Below are 25748 nucleotides of genomic sequence, written 5' to 3'. Positions count from 1 at the left end.
ACTCTTTGTAAGACGGGCCCCAGATCTTTTCTTTAGGTTGAAGAAAAGAAAAGGTCAAAGGTCATTGAGTCTATGCTACTGGACTGGACACGGATGCTTGAGGTTGAAGAAAAATCCTTTGTGGATTGTGAAAAGGTGAAAGGTCATTGAAGTCATGTAGTCATACAGCAAGATTCTCTGACTCAGAAATTGTGTTTCCAATCTAGTGGCAAAGGAACCAGTGCGTCTTTGTCTAACCACAGCAACACTATCATAGACTCAGTGATGTCAAGATATTAGATTGACAAACAAGACTTGGGTCACATCCAAGGATGGTTATAATGGATGTGTCTTCATCAGCCTGATTTTTAGATTTCAGCTTGATAAGCTCTTATTGAGAGAATAGAGATCTGGGGTCCATCTCATAAAGCTGTTTGTAAGTTAAGATTGACTTTAAGAATGACTAGTGATCCTTTCTTGTAAATGGATATTCACCATTAAATGCTCATTGGTGATTATTTAGCGTGTAAGAAAGGTTCACCAGTCGTGCGTGAAGTAATTCATAACTTAGGAACAGCTTTATGAAACATTCACCAGGTGGTCATTTCATATAGATTGACTAAAACCTACCACCTTCATTTCTGAAAAGCAGGCTTCAGACGTGCACTTATAAAGTCTTTATGACATGGGCCCTGCAAGTTAGTAGCCCTGGATCACAATAAAAAAGGGCATATTATTTCAGAAGCCCATGGTGATGAAAACTGGCCTTCTGTGATATGTCTGACATTCTAGTAGCCTATCAACTCAAATCTCTGCCTACCTCACTAGTACCGAATGAATCATAACTGAGTTTTTGGCAGACTCTCGGTGTGATCGGGAAATGAGATAAGATAGTTTCCACTCCGTAGTGTCATCGACATCCTATTTCAAAGTGTAGGTCTTGGGAACAAATAGTCGGTGGTTTTATGGGCCCCATCTTACAAAGAGTTACGACTGATCCAATCAATCGTAACTATGGAAATCCATCTGTGTCATAATTTTTTCTACAGTAAATTTGCAAAATGTGTTTTGTAAACAAAGGAAAACACACCAAAAATTGTCAAGAAATCAATTAATTTATGAATATACATCATATCTAGAATTTTTTTGGAAAAAACATGCATTTTACATGTTGACTTTGCTGGCTTTCCATAGTTGCGATTGATCAGATCAATCGCAACTCTTTGTAGGTTAGGCCCCTGGGAACAACTGTTATAAGCTACTGTAATCCTTGCATCTGATTGGCTCAAATCAAATCTGTCTGTGTAAGTCACTGACAAGCTGCCTCTTGGAACACTCCCCTGGTTCTGAGTTTGAATTGAGAAAAAAAAACTTTCTCAGAGTGATCGGGAATGTATTTTCTAGTAATGCACTTCGGTGTTTGTTGTCAGTGACTGAAATCAGCAAAATGATATTAACTTGATGTAATTCTTAGCAGAGTCGCATGCATTGCACACACAGAAATTAACTCATGGGACTGCACACAAGTTGACATGCAAACATTTCAAACCATTTATCACGTCTCTTAATATTCCTCTCTCAATAATTTGCATGAAATAATACATAAATTCCCATAGAGTTGCGAATCATCTGGAAATAGCTAGAGGAATTGGAGATTTGATGACCATTTCTTTGTATTGTAGGTCCTATTCGACCATATTTCTTTGAAATCATCCCAAAATATACATGTACCAAGAATATGAACCCTTGTAATGTGTGGTTTTTTATTAGTTCCTACCACTCAAATATCACTTTGAAGAATATCTGTGTGAAAGTTGGAATATTTGATTATGAAGTAGTAAGACTTTAAAAATAATAATAATAATAATAGGCTTTTCTGCCGTACTTTGGCAAAAGGAAGCAAGTTACAAAATTATCATTTGTTGTAAATGAGCACTGTGTGTTTGTCATTTAGGCGTCAATGCAATTTAACAGAATATTTTCTTCAATATCTTTCCATAGAACGATCATTTCTTTCCCAAATTTTGCCTGAATGTGCATCATACAATGGGTGTTTCAGAAATAACAATAACCCTAATTTGACTGATGTGTCACTTGCTTCCTTTTGCCAAAGTTGGGCAGATTGTATAGCCCCATCTATCTAGAAACAATCTATTCCGAGGAGCATTGTTATTATTATCAGTACCCCGGCTTTAGCTCGAGCTGCCTTTCAGCGCTCGTGCATTCAAGGAATTAATCCTGCCGGGTAACCATTCACCTCACCTGGGTCGAGTGCAGTGTGGATAAACATCTCGCTGAAGGAAAACACGCCATGGCTAGGATTTGAACCTACGACCTTGTGTTTGAAAGGCGAGAGTCAAAGCCACTAGATATGACGTGCCCACTTTTAAAATTTTGTCACTATTAACCAGTATGTGTAGATCCTAATACATTTCTAATTGATGTTTTTGCAACTTTGATTTTTTTCTCCCATTTATCATTTAGAATAGATCCACCTACGTTACAGCCTTCATTGCTTCTCCACTACGTACTATTTTATGTTGCTGCAAATTTACAGAGTTTCTTTTCCATTTATCATTAGAATAAATGTCAATCTCATTGCAACTCTACAATATATTTTGATGCAGCAACTTCACAGAATATATTGTCCATTTATAATTAGAAGGGAACCCATTTCTGTTTAGATCTCTCAGCAACTCTACCAGATATTGATGTGTCTGCAGCCTAACATTTTATTTTCTATTTATCATCAGAATGGAGTCCCCTTTTATGTAGAACCCATTGCAACTCTATATTTGTATATTTCTGCAACTGTACAGAATATATTTTCTATGTTTTATTGAGAATGGAACCCCCTGTCATGTAGATTTCATTTCAACTACATATTTGTAGGTTTCTTCAACTTTTCAGAATATCTTGTCTTTTTATCATTTATCATGGAACCCCCTGCTATGTAGACCTCATTCCAACTTCATGTTTCTGCAACTTAACAAAAATTCTTTTTTTTTTCAATTTTTTTATTTAGAATGGAGCCCCCTGCCATGGAGACGTTCTCCTTTGACCCCTCACCCTCAGAAGACTTTCCCGATGGCCTCAAAGAAAACACTATAGTACTTGACACCCTCACAATTGAAGCCATTCAACACTCGTAAGTCAACATTCTGCTTCGCTTTGATTTTCTAGAATTTAACAAAAATTTGGCAAGGACACAGTCACTCACACACAGTATGTGCATTTTAGTAGAAAAGAATGTAATCTTTAGAAAATAATTCATCTTTATATTAGCTCATTATGACCTCACACCTTAAGGGCCTGATGTTGGACCTTTAAAGATTTCTTAATATTAATGACTATTCAGAATTGGCTTCCTCTATTGCGATGTCACCGTAGCTTTGCAACCAATTCTGCCTGAAATTAAGATGGAATTTGGGGTCTCTTCTCCAGCTGATTTCAAGAAACCGATTTGGTTCTAAAGCATTTCATCTATTTACTTTGCTTCTACATACCATTTCCTTTCAATCAATATTAAATTTAACCACAATTATTTTCAATAATAATGATGATGATGAAGATGATGATGATGATGATGATGATGATGATGATGATGATGATATTACATTGCAATTATTTATTACCCTGGTCATCGGATCCCTTCATGCCCGCATACAATGTATGCACTTTCTCCACTCCCTTGGGAGCATTCCAACAAGAGTTCCAAGATTCATTCGCTAGGAACACTACATAGGCTCAATGCGTATCTACCTAAATTTTTGTTTTAGCTTGACAGAATTTCAGCTACATTTTTCTGTCTCTTTTTCAGGCATTCATCATTAGATGAGCAGCTAAAGAACACGAGAGAAAAACTATCATCCAAGAAACAGGAACTCAAGAACCTTGATGAGGAAATACGAGCTATCCCACCCTCGCCCAAAGAAGAGGGCGCTGTACTAGAGTGAGTTGGAACAAATGCCCCTTGGCGGTGTTTCATGGGGCACATTGTCAAAAGTCAGAGCCACTTCTATCCCGCAGGAAACTCCCAAGCGGCTTGTGATTGAAAATCCTCACCAGGGGCGGATCTAGTCAGGGGCACAAGGGACGTACCCCCCCCCTTTATATTTTTTAAATAATCCATGCAACATGAATTTTAATGTCTTAGCAAAATTTAAGAAAAATTGTCATCTGTGCCCCCCTCCCTCGGTTTTCAACTTTGCTATTTGCGTCTCCTCTATTTTCAAATTTGCTATTTGTACCCTCTCTATTTTCAAATTTGCTATTTGTACCCTCTCTGTTTTCAAATTTGCTATTTGTACCCTCTCTATTTTCAAATTTGCTATTTGGGCCCCCTCTATTTTCAAATTTGGTAATTGCGCCCCTCTATTTTCAAACTTTTTTTTTTTTAACTTTTGCCCCAATGGGCAAGTTTATTTACAAAAAAAGAACACGTTTACAGAAGTCAAATTATAAACATTATTCAAACAAATGGTTCAACATACTCCATTTCAAATTAAAATCTTTCCTTTTTCCATTCAGATCATAAATGTAACATTCATCTAAATAATAATTTTGTATTACCTTCTTAATCTTCTTAAAATCAGGTACAGTCTTGTTCAACCTCAAGAAATATAATTGTTGTTTTACTAAAATGATAATACAATTCAGGGCATCATTTCGCTTTTCTTTATATCCAAACAAAATATTCTGTGGAGTAAATGTAAACTTGCTATGTGCACCCCCTATATTTCACAATCTTGGAGACACCCCTGTTCACATTTCATCATAGACAAACCGATTGGAATGCAGAAAATCTACTATGAAAATATGCGTTGCCCGTTTACAGCATTATTTTTTTTATAAAAGACACGTGACATACTTTTGACAAGTTGCCTAAAGCCGCTTTTTAAGTTATGCATGACATTATGTTTGATTGGTGACCCTTTTTGAGGTTTTCATTATATTTATTCTCATCAGTAATAGTTGAAATCCAGTCTTTGTTGATTAAAATTCTCAATTTTAAATATCATCTGAATGAAAAATCACAAGGAGGGCTCACCAGTTGATTTGAAAGTCATGCATAAACTTGGGAACAGCTGTTGAACATAGTTGGGTCTGATATTCACTTTCTTCAAAATCAGTAGAACTTGTTGCCAATTTTTCTGCAATATATTTAATTATCTTCCCATTTTATATATCAGAAAAGTTTGTGATGTTTGCTATGCAAACATCTCCTGTATTTACAATGTAGTGCAAAAGCACTTGGCTTGTTTGTTTCACTAGCACATTCAATCCTGCGCATTATTTGTATTATATTTTGCTGAAGACATTTGCGAGCAAAGGTAGAGGAAAAGAGAATTTTCTGTCACCCTACTTTCAAGAGAAAGTTAAATCTCCTTTTTGTCTGCCTGTGTCTGGAATTTATCTGAATTATACACACTTCTAGAGTGTATTTAAGTGGTGTTCATCATATCAAATCTCTTCATTAAGTAAAGTTCAGGGGATGTTTCTTTAGGGTTTCTTTTTTTTAGTCAACAAGAGATTTAGTAATGATAGTTAGCAACTTTGGCTTTTATGAAACAAAGTTTGCATGAAATGAATGTTTATGTCAATATTGTGCCTTTTGTAATACGAATAATGTTGTCATTCTTCATTGCATGGCTGTGTAAGTGCAAGGCTTGTTTGCTCTCCTCATATATTAGGCTGCTTAATTATGTAGGAGCAAGATATCATTGAACCATGTAATATACACACCTGTAAACCCATATTACATTTTATAATATGTAAATGCCTGAAAAGAATAAAAAATATAAGTCCCAAATTCTGCTTATATATTTCCCAAGCTTAAAAATTCAATAATAATCCAAGCTAGCCACTGCTGTTGCTGCTGCATGAGGTATCAAAAAATAAACATGAACATGGCCCATACGTTGCATCAAAAATTGTACACAGAATTGAGGATGTATTCACACTTTTTAAATTATCATGCTGCAGACGTGCCGGTTATTCAGCGTTAATGAGGATTCAAGTGGAACAGCACCATAGAAAGTATGACTTTGGGAATGATCTTAAGTCTTTGTTCAGATATCTTGCTCCTATATATAGCATGGGACTGTGTATGACAACATTCATGTTTGCTGTATTGCACATGAAGCTTGAGAATTGCATCATCAAGGCACCTAACTAGACATGAAAGCCTAGGGTTTCATTCCTGACCATGTTATCTTGAGGAAGGTACTAGAACCCATCTGTTCTGCCTTTTTATCATACAGTGAATAAATGAAATGCTTAAAGTAATTATGAAAAAATAAATAATGAGACATTTTCATGAAGCACCGTAGCCAGTTAGGTAGAGGTATTGTGGATCAGTGGATAAATCTCTGGACTTTTAACTGCAAGGTACAGGGTTCAAATCCCACCACAGCACCTTGATCTTTGGCCTGATAATGAACAGTTTCCACTTTCCACCCAGGTTTGGTGAATGAGTACTTGGCAGGAAGAAATTCCTGAAATGATTACACTTCTGATTATGCTATCTTTGCTGAAGTTGGTGTAGTTATATAAAGCGTTTTGAAACATTTAAGGCTTGGTCCCACTGCACTGCAGAGAGGATGTGAAAAAAAACTGAAACGGAAAAGAATCTTGCCATCCATTGGAAAAAGTTATGTATCCATTGTGTACTCTTTGCATACGTGTTTCATACGCTCTATATCCATCGAGCATCTGTCCACTGTGATTTCATTGTTTGCCCATTTGTCCATTTTCTGGAGCGGATGAAAATGGATGGAGCCACCCCAAAATTTTGCTTGTCTGCTGTATCCGTTGTAAATACGTTTTTGTGTCCATCGGCCAGTGGGACCAGGCCTTAATATCAATCGCTGTACATATTTGTTGCATGTTATTTTCAGGTAGAACTTATTCTAAACAGTACAGAGTTGGATGTCTCTTTGTGTAACAATCTGTGAATAATTTCATGATCATAGTGGCTGTAGCTAATTCCTAACCTGTATATTGGTAATTTCAAACCTGAACTGCTTGATGTGACAGATATACTTCCTCATGTCTAATCAATGGCAAAAATGGAACTAAAGAACCAGCTTATCTCATTTTTCACTTCTTAATAGAAAGAATTTGGTCTTAACTTAAAATAAATCACAATGGCTGATCAGGATTTGCTCTCCCTTCTTTTATAAAAGCCTTGCATTGGTTGACTTTTGAAGGAATGGTTGAAACCAGTCTTGCCGAATGTGTTAAGTTAGCTTGAAATAAGAATCTTGTTAAATCATTTCCAAGAGATACATGTATGCTGCATGACAGAATACAGACTAGGACTGCACAGTATTGCATATTTTGGTATTTGATTAAGTCCAGCTTTAATTCCATGTTACGGCAACATAATTGTCCCTAATAAATAATTGTCAAACAATGCCAAGGAATGTTCAGAAACCACTGTTTTTAGCTAGAACAAGGATATGTGGAGATGGGGGATGAGATAATGATTAGGGATGACAGTTTCATGACCTTATCCCTGGGACCCATATAAGTTAAGAACACTGTACACCTTACGACTGTTCCACAATCCAATTTTTGGAACAAATTGCATTTTGCTCATCTCCTGAAATGTGAATGGAAAGTATCTTTTTTATTTAAGGTTCAAATTAACTGTAAGAATACTAATATAACAATTTTGGATGATTGCAAGCCTTTATTTTGGAGTAAAGGCCAAAATGGTTTCAAATCGTAGCCAATAGTACAATTGCTATTACATCATGACATCTAGATATTAAGTTCACTTTTATTCTAATAAGATGAGGATGATAGCATAGTCACAGATTTGATTTGAATAAAGGTACTTGTATGATGATTTAGAACATTACACAGTAAGATATTCCATGTTTCAATATTAAGCATCAAATTCTACTACATTTTATTCCCAAACCTGTTTGCAGAACAATCGTAAGGTGGCCTGTAGATAGGATATTGATGATAGTGTCTGGTTATTAAATAATTTCACGGCAGATTTCTTGTCTAAATAGAACCTCAATTGTTTACAACGTGTGAGGGGCGATATATTATGGACCCAATATCGCCTATTCATTTCATTTAGAATGTAACAATATAAAATTTTTATCATAATGTGTAGCCCTATTGCAGACCATTTCTATCGCATTTTGACTAATGCACATTGTGGGTGATAGTGGTCATCTGTGTTCATTGATTATATTGAGTGATTAATGATAGTTGTCTATTATGTATGCATATTTATCTGTCATTTTCTTAAGTATGTGGTTTATATATATACGTTAATAGAAATAATACAGTGTATAATGCTATTATAGAGCATTTAAACTGACAAAATTCCAGAATTAAACAAAGGTGGTTTTGAATCAGTGGTTTTAAGACGATGATAGTTTATTGTCCTGAAGCTGTGGTGAGCCAAGGGAATTTCCGCTTTCAATGATAAAGCGTCAAAGTTGGTAGGCCTGCAGAACCACCAAACTGTTGTTTATATTGCTATCACCAAACGCTCTTCCTTGCCACTTCTATTAAACACTTCCCCTCTCTGTTATCCTTCATCCACTTCCCAATAGCCTGTTGTCCAAACAGAAGCAGTACCGGGACGCGAGTCGGGAGATCCAGGAGCTACGGTGTCAAGAAGCCAAACTTGCTACTCAGTACTCTATGCTTGATGCCAAGCTGGGGGAGATGGGGGACGAGGACAACCTCCCGCCCGGCATCATCTTCCCTGAAGGAGGTGGCACAGGGACGCTCTCCACACGGAGCACCATACAGAGTCCTAACCTCAACTCAGTGAGTCCACATGTAAATCATACTCCTTATTATCAATTTTTTTTACTTACTTCATATTCATATTAGCTTCACGAAGAGGCACTCCTTAGGGTGACATGACAGTTTCTCCCACGACGATTGCTCCAGGCTTAATTTCGTCTAAGATAGAGGGTTAGGGTTGCAGTAGGGTTTTATGTTAGGTGTAGGGTTAGGGTTGCAGTATAGTTTTAAATCTAGGGTTAAGTTGGTCATTCGATTAGTGTGTGGAATTTAGAACTGAGCAATTTTCGTTGGAGCAAATGTCATGGAACCCTCCTTAGTACCATGCAAAGCCCCAACCTCAACTCATTGGGCCCTTCTCATAATTTTCATTGTTTTTCTTTTTCCAAATTCATATATGATCCAGGGAATTATTAGTTTCAAGAATAGCTTTCTGGGTTAAGACTAGGCGCTCTAATATCGCAAACAGAACCCCAATCTAAATAGGTGAGATATCTCATATTCACACTCTACATTGGAAAGAAACCAATCTATGTTTACCACTCTCCACTCAGAACCCTTACCTGAATTCAATGATTCCTTCTTTATTGATATATTCCTCAATTTTGTTATTTCTTGTACACAACTGATATTAGCTGAGGAGTTATAACTTAAAAATTTGGGTTTCTTGGTTTGGGGATTCTGTATAAAAGAAATTTTTCTTGCCATCCTTTATACTCATTATCATGATGATGACATGGGTGGTGATGATTCATTATCATCATCACTATCATTATTATCAGCTCATTAACATCATGATGATCATCATCAAAATCATGATTACCATCATCATGATCACCAACATCATCATCATTATCACCATCATCATCACCATCGTCATAATCCTCCTCCTTTCTCTTCATCTTCATCATCAATAATCATCATCATTACCATCATTGTCATCATCCTCCTGATGATCATCATCATCCTTCTCATCATCATCGTTGTCATCATCATCATTATCATTGTCCTCATCCTCATCATTGCAACCATCACCATCATTACCATCAATATCATAATCATTGTCATCTTCATTCATTATCATCATTTAAGTATGACATGATCATTAATAATTGACTTTTTTCTTCTTATATTGATATTTCATTTGCCAGAGCACAGATTCAACAACAGAGCAGAAAAGTATGAGGTCTCACATGGCAAAGATGACCAAGATCTTCAAAGGCAGAGGCCATGACAGCTCACATGAGGTAAGATCTTAAGCCATTCCGAAAGTGTTGTGGTCAAGTGGTCAATCAGTCAGTGGGTCGTGGGTTCAAATCCCATCAATGAAATTCATTTCTTATAGCAAGAAATTCATCCACACAGTGCAGCACTTGATACATGTGTAGTCGGGGTACCTGGCCTTTCTAAGTGCTTTATGGTTGGATTATTTGTAGTAATTTTTATGTTTTATATTTTCATTCATTCTGGGATCACACTTAAGGAGTTGCTAATACTTGTTAACTTTAACCACCCACCTGTCACATAAATGGTATTTACATCTTTTATTAACCTAATCTATTTTGATATTATTGTGTCGTTGCTTAAAGGCACTCCGAAAACAAAAGTGTCTTGAATTATACAAATTGTGCATCTCCTTGAAACATCTGAATGTGGGCTGGTGTATTCATAATGAATGTTCATGTGTGACAGACAGAATATTTCATCTCTCACCAAATGAAACATTCTGTCCATTGCACACATTATTCATTATTTGTTTTATATGACACTTAAAAATATATCCTTGTCATTTGACATTTTTATGAATTTGAAAATTAGAGAATTGACTTACATTTTGGTGTATGTTATACATGCTGCAAAAGAATGATGACGTCATTGTATGGGCTGAATGATCGATATCAAACAAGCAGTCAAATGACAAGGATCATATTATAACCTTTATAGCACAGGTCCTCTTGCATGACAATAACTTTGCCACCTAATATTGTTTACATTTTACACAACAAAAAACACAAAAAAAACCAAAAATGCCAAGTCATTATTACTGATTGTGAAATGCTACTAACTGGTGAAAGTATATAATGATTTATATGGTTAAAGGATGTAGCCATTAGTTCATGTTGATGCTTTCGTTAGCATACATTTCCAGCCGATGTATTGTATAAAACAAATGATGCATAGGTTAAGTTCATAATGTTAGTGGAAATGCAGGCATTTCTGGTATCGATATTGATTGTGATGTCCAAAAGCATTGCTATTTGCACCTGGTGCCTGTGGCTATATTCTCAATACCTTGAAGTATGCTCTGTTGCCACTTATACACTTTTACCTGTACATTATGTATTTGATCATTCAGGTGCGAACAACCCTTTCGTACTATTAGAGTTTACAGTAACCATGCATGTGCTGTTCAATAGGTGTCAGCGTTATGGTAGAGAAAACTTAGTCCATGATGTAAATACCTCTGTAAAAGTTTTTATTTGTATAGTTACACTGTTATAAATTATCATAATGAAGCACACTGTCGCATGATTTACACATGGTATGAACGACCCCATTAGTTTTCTGTATGCATTGTTCACACTAATCATACTGTTCAGAGGGAACCATGGTTATGGTACAGAAGACAGACTAATCAGTCGATGATGGCAGTGAGTGTGAAGGTAACCTCGGCATGCTCATCCTGGAGCATCATGGGAAGGAATTGCAAATTTAGAATGTCAAATAATTCTACCTTTTTGAGAGAATGTGTTGCATGATTATTGCTTTGAATTATAGAATGAAATAAAAATCTGGTAATAAGGTCATTTTTTTTAGAGTTAAGCTTCTTGATTGAATAATTGACTTTTCTCTCATTTTTTTGTTCAGAATTGTTTGTCATATGTACATCAACTAAAGGCAGTATGCATGTTCAATTCTCTGCTAGATAGTGAGAGTCTTTATTGGTTATCCATTGTGGATTAGCATAGTAAGCTGTAACACACATTTCCATAGCTCCTCCCCTGCACATATGAAAGCTCAATCTCCAATATGGATTAAAATCTAAACTATTATTTTATCCGATTTGTAAAATACATTGCCACACATAGAAAAGCATGTACTCCAAAATGGGTTATTAGATTGATGTCATGATGTTGTTAATTATTGATTGTTAGATAATTATAAAAACATTCTTGGCAATACATGTATTTTGAAATGTCAAGCAGATTACTTATGATCCCTTGCTTTAATGAATAGGGTAATTGCATGTACATATCATTTCCGTACAGAAAAGTAAAACGATGAGCATGATAATGGTATGTTAATGTAATGGAATTCTGTGTGTGCACCTTTGCATGCTGTAAATATATTTGGCAATCTTGATCATATAATGTAATCATCATCATCTCACTCAGAGATATTTAATGACATAGATGGGCATGTTGTAGATATTAGATTTTCATTATCAATATCATCAGCATCGTTTGAATCATCACCACCCCCACCACCATCATTATCATCATCATTATTGTCATTATCATCATCATCGTTGTCGTTGTCATCATCATCATTGTTATTATCATCTTTGTCATTATCATCATCATCATAATCGTCATAATCATCCTCATCATTATCATCGTTATTATCATTATTGTCATTATCATCTTTGTTGTCATCATCGTCATCATCATCATCATTTTAATTACAAATGATATGTCAACATTGTCTTTTTCAGTCAACACATTTGTTGCCATTCTGATGTTCTTCTTAATCACCAAACTGTCATAACAACAGCTACATCGTCAAGAGCAATATCACTAGTGCCAGTATCAGATAGTCATCATCTTAGCATTACAGTTATCCCCCTCTTCCTCTTTTGGGGGGCATTATCATCTTCTATATCTGCACATTGTATCCCCCTTTTCCATTTATTCCTTCTCCTCATTATCCTCCTTCACTTTCACAGCTTCTTGCTCTCTTGCTCTCTCTATCCATCTTTTTCTCATACTCATTCTCTACCTCTTTCTCTTTCCCTTCTATCCTTCTCTTCCTTCTCATTTTCTTCCTTTTCCTCTTCTTTGTCCTCCCCTTTCTCCTTCCTCTCCATTGTGCAACATCACCATTGTATTAGCCAACAACATCATTAGACAATAGCATCAATCAACATCAACATCCATACTTAATGTTCTAATATTCAGTTATAAACATAACAAACCAAAGGCAGTGTTGCATGTTTTGAATTGCATGTATTAGTAATTTGTGAATCTGCATGTTGACATTACATATGGGGCTTAGGGGTCCATGTTATTGTTATACATAGAGGAATGAATCATGGTGTTTTGGGTATGTGGTTACCATAGCAATATTTGTAATCTTTGTCATTTTGTATCTCATTGTAGATAAGTAATGTACAATATACATTTATATTCCAAATATGAATGATAATCAATGGTACACTTCAGTGATAATGTTACCAAAACATTCTTTGATGAATTTTGAGCTAAAAAATTTGGATGTTTAATTGTTCATATATGAATCTTCATCAGTAAGTATCACATTTTATCACTTGTACATATGTATTGTAATGGCATTTTCAAAAATGAAACATTTGTTTCACTTAGTCATGTACCAGAAACTCATTTTCTTAATTTCTTAATCTTACTCTGTAAAGCCCCCACACCCCCAAATTTTTACTAATAAAACTTACAAAAGCAGATACAAAACATAGAAAACATATTTTAGTACATGTACTGTAAACACTTACCAATAAAGTATTGACCCACAATTCGAATCCATATTCCTGCTTTGTTACTGAAAGAAGGAAAAAAAACCTTGTTTACTTTACTTGTAATCATGTCAATAACTCTTATGTTTTCCATTCCACCCAACCCCCACTTAAAATGTGAAATATTTGGATGAAGTTTTAATGCAAAGTAGTACAATGTATTCTAACCTGCCTACTATGGCCACCCAATGGAAACAGATAATATGACCATTGTAGACAGATGACCTATATAGATAGGTTCTATAGCACACATACATTTATTCATTTCAAATGTGAGACAGTTTTTGTGGCCACTTTCGGCAGGCTTGACTGTGTTTATATTTTCAGTAATATATCTGCATTTAATAAGATTACCCTCTACCATTATTGCATGAACATTTTATACTAATTTTTTTTCCTTCAAATTCCAGCCAAGCAATAACCAACCTACAGAGCTCCCCCTCGAGGAGGAAGAATTCTACCACGGGGCGTTACCGAGGAAAGAAACAGAAATGTTACTGGTCAACGACGGGGATTTCTTGGTTAGAGAGAAGAGCGATGCCTGGGGACGCTATGTCCTGTCTGCAAAGCATGCTGGGAAGGTTAGACACTTCCCCATCCAGATAAACGATGAGGTAAGACAGATTTTTTAATTAAATGAAAGTTGGTTTTATATTCATCATGTGAAATTTTGATTTGCTGCGGATAGTTGTGCTCCCTTGTATTAAAAAATATGTAGCAAAAATTTTATTTGCTTCTCTATGTAATGTTACTTGTTTTCAGATACTGTGGTTTGTACTTTTTTTTAATTTTCAAATTATAGGGTAGAAAAAAACAATGATCTAAACATGAAAATTAATAAAAGCAGATTATGAGTCCTAGAATTCATTTCAAAAATTGGTTTCCAATTGTTTATATTTAAGAATTCAATGGGAAAAGTAAGTGCTGCTGCCATCTGAGATGATTTCAGTTCTAAACCATGGTCTTCTGATAATACCCTCTCTATATGGTTCTCCCTACTTTCCTCTAGAATATGTATCGCCTTGAGGGTGATGCTTTCCCAACGGTGGGAGAACTCATCCGCTTCCAGCTGAACAGTAGACAGCCAGTTACCAAGGCATCACAGGCCATACTCCTCAACCGGGTGTGTCGGGTCAGGAACGAACACGATCTGAGACACGAGGAAATTGATCTAGAGGAGAAGCTGGGAGCGGTAAGTGAAATAAGAAACTAAAAGAAATAGTTGTGTTGTGAGAAAGGTAGCGGGTCTGTTGGGTCACAAATAAATAGACATGAGGTTATCTACTAGAAGCTGTGTGCTAGAAGACTCTTTAGGGTCTCCCAAAAGGTGATGGAATTGGGTAGTGCATGGGGTAAAAACAGATTACAATGGTAGAGATGTTGAGCATTCTTTTTAAATTTATTTGAGATTCTAGAAGATTGCTGCTTTTTCTTTTATTGGCCAAGCAAATGATATTCTTTCCCTTCCTGATCATCTCCCTCAAGGGTCATTTTGGTGACGTCCATCGAGGAAGGATAAAGAGGTCCCAGCTTGCTGTAGCGGTCAAGACGTGCAAAGAGACGGTTGACGCGGCAACCAGGAGGAAGTTCCTCCAAGAGGCTAATATTCTTAAACAGTACGACCACGCCAACATTGTCAAGCTCATCGGAGTCTGCACTGACAAGCATCCTATCTATATTGTCATGGAACTCGTGCCTGGTAAGGTTGTTCCTATCTCTACTTCCATATTTTCATTTTTTATGCTCATCTTCTTCTTCTCAGTCTCCATCATGCTTCTCTTCAACTTTACCTCATCTCTTCTTCCTCATCTTCTCCTCTTCTCTCCTCTCATCATCATATCCTTCTTCTTTTCTTTCTTTATTTTCCTCTTCTTTTTCGTCCTCCCATTTCTCATCTGTTTCCTCTTCTTTTTTTTCTTCTTCACCTTCTTCTTTCACTTCCTCTTCATTTTTCTTCCTCTTCATTTTTTCTTCCATTTTCCCTCACGTACCTCTACAAGGCAACTCCTCTTCCTCTTCATCTTCCCCCACTTTACTTATGTCTCTTCCCCTCCCTCTCTTATGTGATACAGTGTACATTTACAATGATAATGTTGAAATACCAAGCTAGCTTCAGTATTCTGCTCGCAAATTTCTTTTTCTGTAAGATGTCCATGAAAATATTATCCTACAAGAGTTTCAGTGATATTCATAGCAAAATACCTATTTCAGTTAGATTAACATGAGAATTGTTTGATACAAACTTTTTTTAGTATTAAGTCTAGTACTTAATCGAAATGGTACTTTGCAATCAAGTTAACAGCAACTCACTTCAGATTATGACTTCATGGACATCGAGATTCATTCATAGCAGTCACACGTGAGGTTGGCACAAATCTTTTATTTTTTTAATTAGATATTTATTTGCAAATCACACTTAGACCATTGCTAAGACAGTTCTTCAACGTAAAGAATACCTTATTATCCAAGCAAAATCATATACCCCATAAATAAGGTATCAAACTATTTGGGAAAAATACTATCCGAGGACATAAGAGTTGTATGTTGACGACAAGGACTTTCAATAAATCGACAGTTTCTGAGGTGTAGACACATTTTAAAATTCACTCTGAATATTCATTCACATTCTATTATTTTTTTCTTCTGTTGCACCCCTCCCATCTTCTGCCACTCAGGTGGTGACCTGCTATCTTTCTTGAGGAATGATCAGAATGAACTTTCCACCAAGCAACGTGTCAAGATGGGTGAAGATGCTGCCTCTGGGATGGCCTATCTGGAGTCTAAACAGTGTATACACAGGTCAGAGTCATACTGGTATAGCTTCCTTGAGGTTTAGAGCAAAATAAGTTATAATTATTTATTATTATTTTTATTCATCATTTCAATTAAGATCCAATTACAAAGTAAATACACGAGTACAAAGAGGGAAGAAACACGGATGTCGACAGTATAAGTCCAGGTTGCCTGGGATAGGAAAAAAAGTAAAACAAATTACTGTAGCCTGCAGGCTTTCCACCCTGACCTGGACTTGTAAGGTGACATCCTAGAATAAAAACACATACATGTAATTTACATTAAACAATAATAATTTGGCTAGAAATATTTAAAAATTATACCTTGGAGAACAAGAAAATATGTATTAAAAAAAATATGGGTCAACTTATGAGTAAAGACTTGAAAATTTCTATTTTATGGTACTTTATTTAATTTACCTCTTGGAACTTTCATATATTTGATGCAAGATGTGATTTGTTACAATATTGTGTCATATTTTGATCATGTAGTGCTTACATCTTATACCTGTCGTTTTACAGAGATTTGGCTGCCAGAAACTGTCTGGTAGGAAACAAGAATGTCATTAAGATAAGTGACTTTGGTATGTCAAGAGAAGATGACGTCTACACGATACGTGAGGGCGCTATGAGGCAAATTCCTATCAAATGGACCGCTCCGGAGGCTATGAACTTTGGTGAGTTAATACAACTGGTGGTTTATCACAAAGAAGTAAGTGTGATTTAGAGTCATGCTTAAACACTTCTGCGCACACGGTATCCAACATGTGTCCTCATTGTCCTCATTTTCATCTGATTTAGTAAGTGGTATCAAATTAATGACTTGGCTATTGAATTCCATAGGCAGGGTGCTTTTCAAGTGTCAATATTTTAATGATCCTCTCCCCCTCCTCCTGTTTTCTCTTGCAGGTAAATACACATCTATGTCTGATGTTTGGAGCTTTGGTATTCTCCTATGGGAGATATTCTCAAACGGGAGTACACCATACCCTGGCATGACGAATAATGAAGCTAGGGAGAAAGTGCAGCAAGGTGTGTATGATAAAATCATTTGTGTTTGTAGGGTTCATTCACACATGAAGCAGGAAACTTACAGTTTGAAATATTTTCTAGCACATGCCTTTGTAAGGTTCATTCATATATGAAGCAGGAATTTTTAAGTTTTGGATGTTTTGAAACAAGACTCATTTTAAATTTGGGGCAGAAAACTTATTTTCTAATGTTTTCAAACATATACATGTATCTCTATAGGGTTCATTCATATATGAAGCAGGAAATTTACAGTTTATAATGTTTTTCATACAGTGTAGATGGAACACACCACACATCTACAAAAGAAAAATATGTGGAAATTGTATAATGAATATTGACCAATTGTTGTATCCACAATTTACTGAGATAAACAGTGAGCTCACACCACAAAAACAAGATTGAATTTCATGGAATTTAGAGCCCCGTGACAAAAGCATGCATTCTTTTTCTTTTTACTGTACTTGTTATTTTTCACTGCATTAGGCATAGGATAATGTGCAACAACTTTTATGTTATAGACCTTGATAATGATAATAATACCACATTTTTATAGAGTGCATATCACTGCCAAATGCATCCAAATGTGCCATTTGAAAAGTTCATAAAAAAAGAAAAAAAAGAAAGTTGCTGGCACTCACAACATTAACTTATTAAAAATACATCTAATACAAGTTTGCTTTTTAAAGTGGATTTACACTTGGATGTAGGAGAAGTCCTTACCTATGATTGGGTGATATTTCAGGGATGAAGGGGCAGTGTGGGCAAAAGATTCAGTTGTTAATCCTGTGTCTTTCTGTGGAGCATTGTGGCCCAGTGGATTAGTCTCCGGACTTTGAAACAGAGGGTTGTGGGTTGAAATCCCAGTCATGACATAGTTCCCTTCAGCAAGATATTGAACCACATTGTGCTGCACTCAACTCAGGTGAGGTGAATGGGTACCTGGCAGGAATTTATTCCTTGAAATGCGTGTGCGGTGTAATCTTAGTAATTACAGCTGCCAAGCTACAGCCGGGTAATAATATCCAAGAACTTTGGAAGTGCATAGAGATGTTATATTTCATAATGTGATGTGCGCTATACAAGAACTGTGTATTACTATTTATAATTATGATTTCTGGTGTTGCTAGGTTACCGGATGCCACCACCAGATAACACCCCTGAGGAGGTTAGGATACTGATGGAGAATTGCTGGAAGATGGTGGATGAGGACCGGCCAAAGTTCAAAGACGCTCAGTCGAGCCTCAAGAGGGCTCATAAGTCGGTGCGGTAATGGTACGCAACATCTGAGGGCGCCAAGAACATGTCCTCGATTTAGGATGTCTTTTGTTGATTTTGTCATATTTTCCCGTGCACCTTAGGGGTGGGGGATATTTTTAAAATGCATTGGCGATTCTCAAGAGAGTTTTAAGTCAGGCCAGAATTTCATCGAGTTTGTCATATTTTCATTAAGAGAGATCAAGTTTTTCACCTGAGGGGTGTGATGCAGGAGAAGAGGGAGGGGGTAGCATGGGAAATTCTTAAGAGAGCTATTTTAGTAAGATGTCCTCTTTTTTTGTATGTGTTTCATAGAATCTGTCAAATTTTCCTCATCAGGGAGCAATTCTTGAAATTTATACACCTTAGAGAGGGGGTGGGGGTATTTTTAAAATAACATGGAGAATTTTCAAAGAGAGCTTTTAAGTAAATACTGAAATGATATGCAATGGGCTCGCCAAACATATCAACTTCTCCAAGGTTATGCCAAAAATTTCATAAGAAAGTGAAGCACAATTTCCAGCAAATCATAAGGGGGGTTGAGTTATTTCCAAGCTGATCGGGCAATGCTTGAGAGGGCTTACAAGTCGGTGCAGTATCGATAGTTAATAGGAGCGCCAAATAGTGTCAATTTCATTAGGGTATGTTACAATAATTTATATCACATTTTTTTAATACCCAGTGGGTGGGGGGGGGGGGGGGCTTGTATTTCAAACATTCTTAGCAAGTCATAAGTCTGTGTGGTGACTATGCAATGGGGATTTCATCCAATGATACACCCTTTCTTACTATTCATCCGATCCACCTAACACTTCTGTTTAAGGTCATTTGTATTTTATCTCATAGAAACCGAATGCTTTGATTTAGTAATCATCCACATCTTCATGAACATATTATACAGTGCGTCCCAGAAAAAACGAAACCGAGATTTATCGATGATTTTTCATAACTTAATCACAAATGAAATAGACAAGTGACCTACCATTGTAAAGCTTAGGATCCCCTCTTTTATCTGAAATTACTTAAATTATTTTTCATTCACGCATGAGTGAGCAAAAACAATTTGAAGAGGGGATACCAAAAAGTCACTTGGCAGGCTGTATCTGGGTTTCAAAGAGAAAACCACATTTTTAAGAAGTTCAATATCTGCTCTTTCATTTGATACCTAAATTACAGAAAATGATTAAGAAATAATAAAGTTCTGGTTATTTGAAATAAAGCGTGAATTTCAATAATTTCATAAAATGAAGAGGTTTTACAGGCTAGCTTTCCGAGTCACTCGACACTCCGTTTTGTTGACGATCAGCCATGCATTAAGTCTTTTGTTAACCGTGCGATAGCTTCTGTGGGAGACCGGTGAAAACTCATTTATTTAATGAAATTATGAAAATACAAGCATTGTTTCAAGGGAACAGAACTTTTTTACTTCTTGACCATTTTCTGTGATTAAGGTATCAAATAAAAGAGCAGATATTGAACTTTTTAGGCATGTGATTTTCTTTTTGAAATTCAGATACCCCCCCACCAAATGAGTTTTTGGTATCCTTTCTTCAAATTGTTTTGCTCACTCATGCGTGAATGAGGAATAATCTAACTAATTTCAGATGAAAGAGGAGATTCTAAGCTTTACAATGGTAGGTCACTTATCAATTGTATTTGTGATTAAAATATGATAAATCATTGATAAATCTCGGTTTTGTTTTTTGTAGGACGCACTGTATTTTACAACAAATATTTTACAACAAATAAAGAGATCTACCCTATAAATTTTTATAGAAATGGTATCCCAAAACATCATTCTTGCATTACTCTATCAATTTTACAGAAAGGCTTCAGATTTCAAGTATACATGGCTGGATATTAATTTGGATTAGGCTCTCATTTGAGTAATCAACCTTTTAATGAAAATGAATTCATAATGACTGTGACTTTTGTGTATATCTGCTTTTAAATGTGCAAAAATTTGTCAGCATTTTGTTTACTCTTCCTGTCATTACAATCATAAAACAACTCACATTGATGGGTTTTTTCACTCTATATTTTTCTATTTGAATAAGAATCCACTGTACAATAAAAACATCTCCACAACTGATCAACTTGAGGTATTAAATGTAGTTTGATAAGTTTCACTCTGTGTTTCTCCATTTGAATGAGAATGCTTATTTTTCATTTGAATAATAAAACATCTTCACTAGTTATATCCTTGATGTTGAAATATTATGATCTAGGGAAAAGGCATTGTTGCTTAAAACTCAATCGAAAAATAAAACAAAACAGATTGTTTTATGGAAATAAATGCAAAGACATCTTAATTCTGTAGACTTTTTGTGTTGTTCTGCCATTTTCTTTTTGGGAGAGGGGTAGGAATAGGGGAAGGTGATTGTTTTGTAAAAACACTACATAGTTACGTTTATATTTTGGGCAGTTTATCTAGTTTGCTATTTAAATGCTTACTTGAGGAAAATGGTCTGAACATGCAGCCGAAAGTCCCTGGCATCGAATTGTTCACAGAAATTGAAACAGCAAGTTGTATTTGTGCTAGTCTTGTGTCAAGACCCACTTCAAAGTTTCAGTCAGGGTCTGTGCCTACAGACTATATGTAATCTGATCTCCTTCCAATGTCAGAGATGTATGATTGCTTTAGATATGATTCCAAACGTATATATATATTCAAAACAAAATTATGCAATATAAATAGTTTATTTTGACATATTAATCTGTAAATTTTTATGTGAATAAATACTTTATTGTTGACAACTGTAAATGAATCACAATGTACAGCTCACCTGAAGACAAAACGATAACTCTTTGTTTGAAAATATCCAGTAGAAGTATCATCCATGTTGCTATTAAGAAGATGAATGATGTATATTACAGTGATATACATTATATACATATGTTTTTAGTACTGTGTAATTAGAATTGATGTTATTTCAAGTTTAATATTGGGAGCAATGAGATCTGAAAAAAAAATTCAACTCATGAAAATTTATTTCCTGTGTATTCCTGATGAGCTGAAATGCTAGAAGAATCTGACATTCAGACATTCTAATCCTCCTTCTTATTTTACATTTATGACTGATCTATCGGCTTATTAGACTAGATGAATTCCTTTACGTTTATTTCATCTCCTCACAAAACCCTGAAATGGGGGCTAAGGAACTGACGATAAATGTAGAAGAAAAAATTTAAACTATATTACAGTCTAAACTGATAGCACCCACCTGTATAGAAGGGCGGCCGTTTTATGAAAGGGGAAGTCCATCGGGTTGGGTCGATTTTTGTGACATACCAGAACTAAAAAAAAAAGGTGTCTCATTTGAACTAGCTGTATATCTCCAAATGATTCCTTCAGCAAAAAATTGTGCCCTACAAATGTTCACTAATTAAACAGGGTTCCCACAGTCATGGTAAATCCTGGAAAAAATTGTGGTCATGGAAAGTCAGGGAAAAGTTAGGGAATTGGAAAATTTGTGAAAAGTCATGGAATTGCTATATCAGCTTTTCAGTTTGTCATGTTTCGCAACTTTCATACTCTGCTATTATACTTGGTGTTCATGATTTCCATTTTCCCAGTTTTGTGACATCCCAAATTCTACATAACTCCCGGGACGTCACGGGAAGTCATGGAAAGCAGCAATTTAGTCATGGAATTCTGTTTTCAAATTTCTGTGGGAACCCTGTTATACATCATGATATGATGCAACGTCAGACCTGTCAATCTATTGCCAATCATGATGTATGAATGTGATGTCCATGCAACATTGGTTTAAACAGTTGATTTGAACTACAGCAAGCCCAGAAAAGATTAAACTATCAACATGAATTAAAATGGTAGGAGACCTTCCTCACATTGACACATCAAATCTGAGCCACAGCTGAATTGATCTTCATAATGAAATAGAATAATTGATACCTACATTACATAGATATCTTGGTTGTTTTTTTTTTACCTGATGGACCTACCTAAAAACCTTTAATATGGTTTCCTTTGAATAAATTATCCAGGGAAATATGTATTAGAGAAACCTAGCCATATAGAACCCTTATCTCCCTGAGAAAGTCTTTCACTGTATAATAATCCAGCTTATACAGCACCTGTATCCATGACACTAATTTGGACAGATTGTAAACTTAAGAACATTATGGCTTATGACGTGATACATTCTAGTATGATATCTAATGGTAGGTGATATAATATCATTTCACAATGTGGATTTATGACAGCCTATATTCTTTTAAACATTCTAGTATAATAAAATAATTATTTTAAACATCCTCGTATAATATCAGATGTTAAGTGATGATATATAATTTCCCTTGAACAAATATCAAAATAGACATATGTATTAGAGAAACCTAGCCATATAGAACCCTTTTCTTATCTCCCTGAGAAAGTCTTTCAATGTATGATAATCCAACTGATATCCAAATGATATCTAATAGTAAGTGATATAATATCATTTCACAATGTGGATTTATGACAAGCTATATGTTAAACATTCTAGTATGATAGTAAAATAATTTTTAAACATCCTATGATATCAAGTATTAAGTTAGCAATAGGGGTTTATGACAAGCTATATCCTTGGCATTTTGGTTAGGTTTCTGTTCAAACATCTGAAGTGCCTTTGTGTTAACATTGTAGAATAGATATTTGTGTTGTATATCATTTCAACAGTGCATTAGATATTGTCTTTCCACGTACTTATATTTTCAACTCATTTAAAATATATGCCTTTTTTTTTTTTGTATTAACCTTTTCTAGAAACAATTTGTGGTTACAATCATGCCTTTCACTCACACCATGGGTTGTGAATGTGTATGATTATGATAGCGTCATTATCATTGTATATAATTTTGAAAATACAGAAAATTGTATGTATGTACTAAATTTGCTATTTATAACGATTCCTACCATTTCTTACCATTTTTTTAATGGTCGGTAGACATAAGTTTGTACATTTTGGCTGTGTATCGTGTACATGTCATAAACTTTAATGTATGTATTGGAATGTAGAAATTTATATATTTTCAGCTGTATATAAGACATATAGAGCCTGTAAAGATTTGTTTTTCTAAAAGTTAGTAGCATTGTCTTCTCTTTTAGATCAGCCCTTTTCCTTGATTTATTTTCCTTCTCAACATTGCATAATGTCTACACATGTGATAAGAAAAGATACATAAAATATATATGCAGATTTATATAGCGCTTAATAAATGTTTCTAGCATAAAATGATCAAAGTCCAATGAAAGCACCCCGGGGGGGTACTCGACCAAAAAAGTAGTAGGTATGTGCCGCGGGTAAGACAAAAAACGGGGGCCATGGAGTGGGCTTATTGTAAAAAGGAGGGTCCTCGGAACTACAAATGTTTGTGAAAACGGGGGTCCTTGGAACGGGTCGCCTGCGTGTGAGTGCGTATGCATCCCTATGGAACGTGCATGCAGCTAGCCCGGCGGCACGGGCGCCGGGTGTGCTAGCGCAGAGGCGATGGTCGGACAGCGCTCTGCGGCCGCTTTTCACCAAAATTGCGGCTCATTGTAGTTAATTTTTTCTCCATAAGAAGAAAATGCTATGCTTTGGAGCAGCTTTCTTTGTTTTTTTTCAATAAGACAAAAATGCTATGCCTTGGAACGAAAATTTGAGTGTAAAAATGGGAGTCCCCTCCGCGGCACATACCCACTATGCATTATATACTGAGTGCCCCCCCCCCCTCCGGGGATAGCACAAAGGTATTGTGAGGAATAACATAGAAGTTTGGAGGCTGTAACAAAAATAACTTAAGTGAGAGAAAGATAGAGATTGGAAGGAAGAATTTAAAAAAAAAAATCTTCCCTTTTTTTTTTGAAATATTAACGCCATCATGGTCCCAACATTTGCCCATTCAGTATAGGTGACCATAGTAACACAGAAACGCCATTTTGTCAAATTTGGATGTAATATTTTAGGAAAATTTATCAATATCATGTTTGAATTTTGTCAATAATTCTCTTTCACAATACATTTCGTCCAAATGTAATCAAGAACACATATTTCAATATAATTCCTGTAGATATACACAGGATTATGTGTATATCACATGTGTAGTAATATTTGATTACAACAAATCAAATATGTTTTTGTTTTTGTTTGCCATTACTCAGAATTATTTTGCAACTTTTTATTTTTTCTGATACCGTGTGGAATAGGTGTCATGATTGACATATTTGTACATATTTGGTTCATACTGAATATCAAATTATTTTGTATATTTGTGGTTATGAAACATAGTAACTTTGCATTTATTGAAATATAAACCATTCCTTTGTCTTCCATTATATCATTCACAAAGGTTTTGCTTTACAATTTCTTGTAATTTAAAAACTTTATATACCAAATACATTTGCAACCAAAAAGCAAATTTTCATTTAAATGCAATGATCAAATTCTATTTTAAATATCTAATATTTTGCTTTATTGTGATTCTTGTATAAATATAAGAGTAACAATGCGCAGACATTTATTTTCTTTAAAAAAAATGAATATGGTGCTTTTTATCTCTTGAAATTTTGTTGGGAACATCTCAAACCTTTCTATATTTTGTTTTTTATGATCATTTTTTTTTGCATGAGAAACAAATACAGCAATAAAGTTGCAGAGAAGTGGTGAAGGGTAGGTGTCCACAAGCTATAAAAAAAGTTAATTTGAAAATTTTAAAATGGTAAGTTTGTGATTAAAATTTGTGTTTACTTATCTTCCTCCCTGCCAGGGCAAGGATATGACATAGATAATCATACTATTTGATATGAAATTCTGTCATAGACCCTGTACCTCAGTCAGATTGAAAGAGCTTTGACTTACATAGATTTTTTGACTCTCTTTTATTGAATGACTAGAATTACAACAACAAAAAATATAAAAAGTGTTCTTCTGAAAATCTTCTATTCATCATTCCTGTGATATTCATCTTTCATTTTTTAATGGTTAAATGGGATCTAAAAAATGCACAAAATTGTTATTTGCAAATGATATAAATGTTTAAAATCATGGTAGGACCAAGATAGAAGTGGATAGAAATAGAAGTGAAATGAAAAGGCAAGAGAGTGGAGGTGGGGAAGTAAAGTATTCTTTTCAGAATGAGCGTAGTGTAAACCAGGAGTGGAA

At 35.3% G+C, this 25748-nt stretch overlaps 1 protein-coding gene across 1 annotated transcript in view; it reads left to right on the top strand.

Moving 5' to 3' along the window:
• LOC129257514 (tyrosine-protein kinase Fer-like) overlaps positions 1–18702 on the top strand; it is a 39345-nt gene extending 20643 nt beyond the window's left edge. The window contains exons 8-19 of the mRNA XM_054895852.2: positions 3005–3127; positions 3800–3931; positions 8562–8781; positions 9912–10007; positions 11361–11423; positions 13936–14139; positions 14535–14717; positions 15011–15224; positions 16201–16324; positions 16840–16994; positions 17227–17349; positions 18477–18702. Coding sequence (XP_054751827.1) covers positions 3005–3127; positions 3800–3931; positions 8562–8781; positions 9912–10007; positions 11361–11423; positions 13936–14139; positions 14535–14717; positions 15011–15224; positions 16201–16324; positions 16840–16994; positions 17227–17349; positions 18477–18619 — 1780 coding nt within the window. The 3' untranslated portion in view covers positions 18620–18702. The remainder of the gene's footprint in view (positions 1–3004; positions 3128–3799; positions 3932–8561; positions 8782–9911; positions 10008–11360; positions 11424–13935; positions 14140–14534; positions 14718–15010; positions 15225–16200; positions 16325–16839; positions 16995–17226; positions 17350–18476) is intronic.
• Positions 18703–25748: the final 7046 nt, after the last annotated feature.

Source organism: Lytechinus pictus, chromosome 3, assembly GCF_037042905.1.
Source record: "Lytechinus pictus isolate F3 Inbred chromosome 3, Lp3.0, whole genome shotgun sequence".
Classification (NCBI taxonomy): domain Eukaryota; kingdom Metazoa; phylum Echinodermata; class Echinoidea; order Temnopleuroida; family Toxopneustidae; genus Lytechinus; species Lytechinus pictus.
Note: the sequence above shows the minus strand (reverse complement) of the source record. Positions and strands in the feature narration are given on the sequence as shown.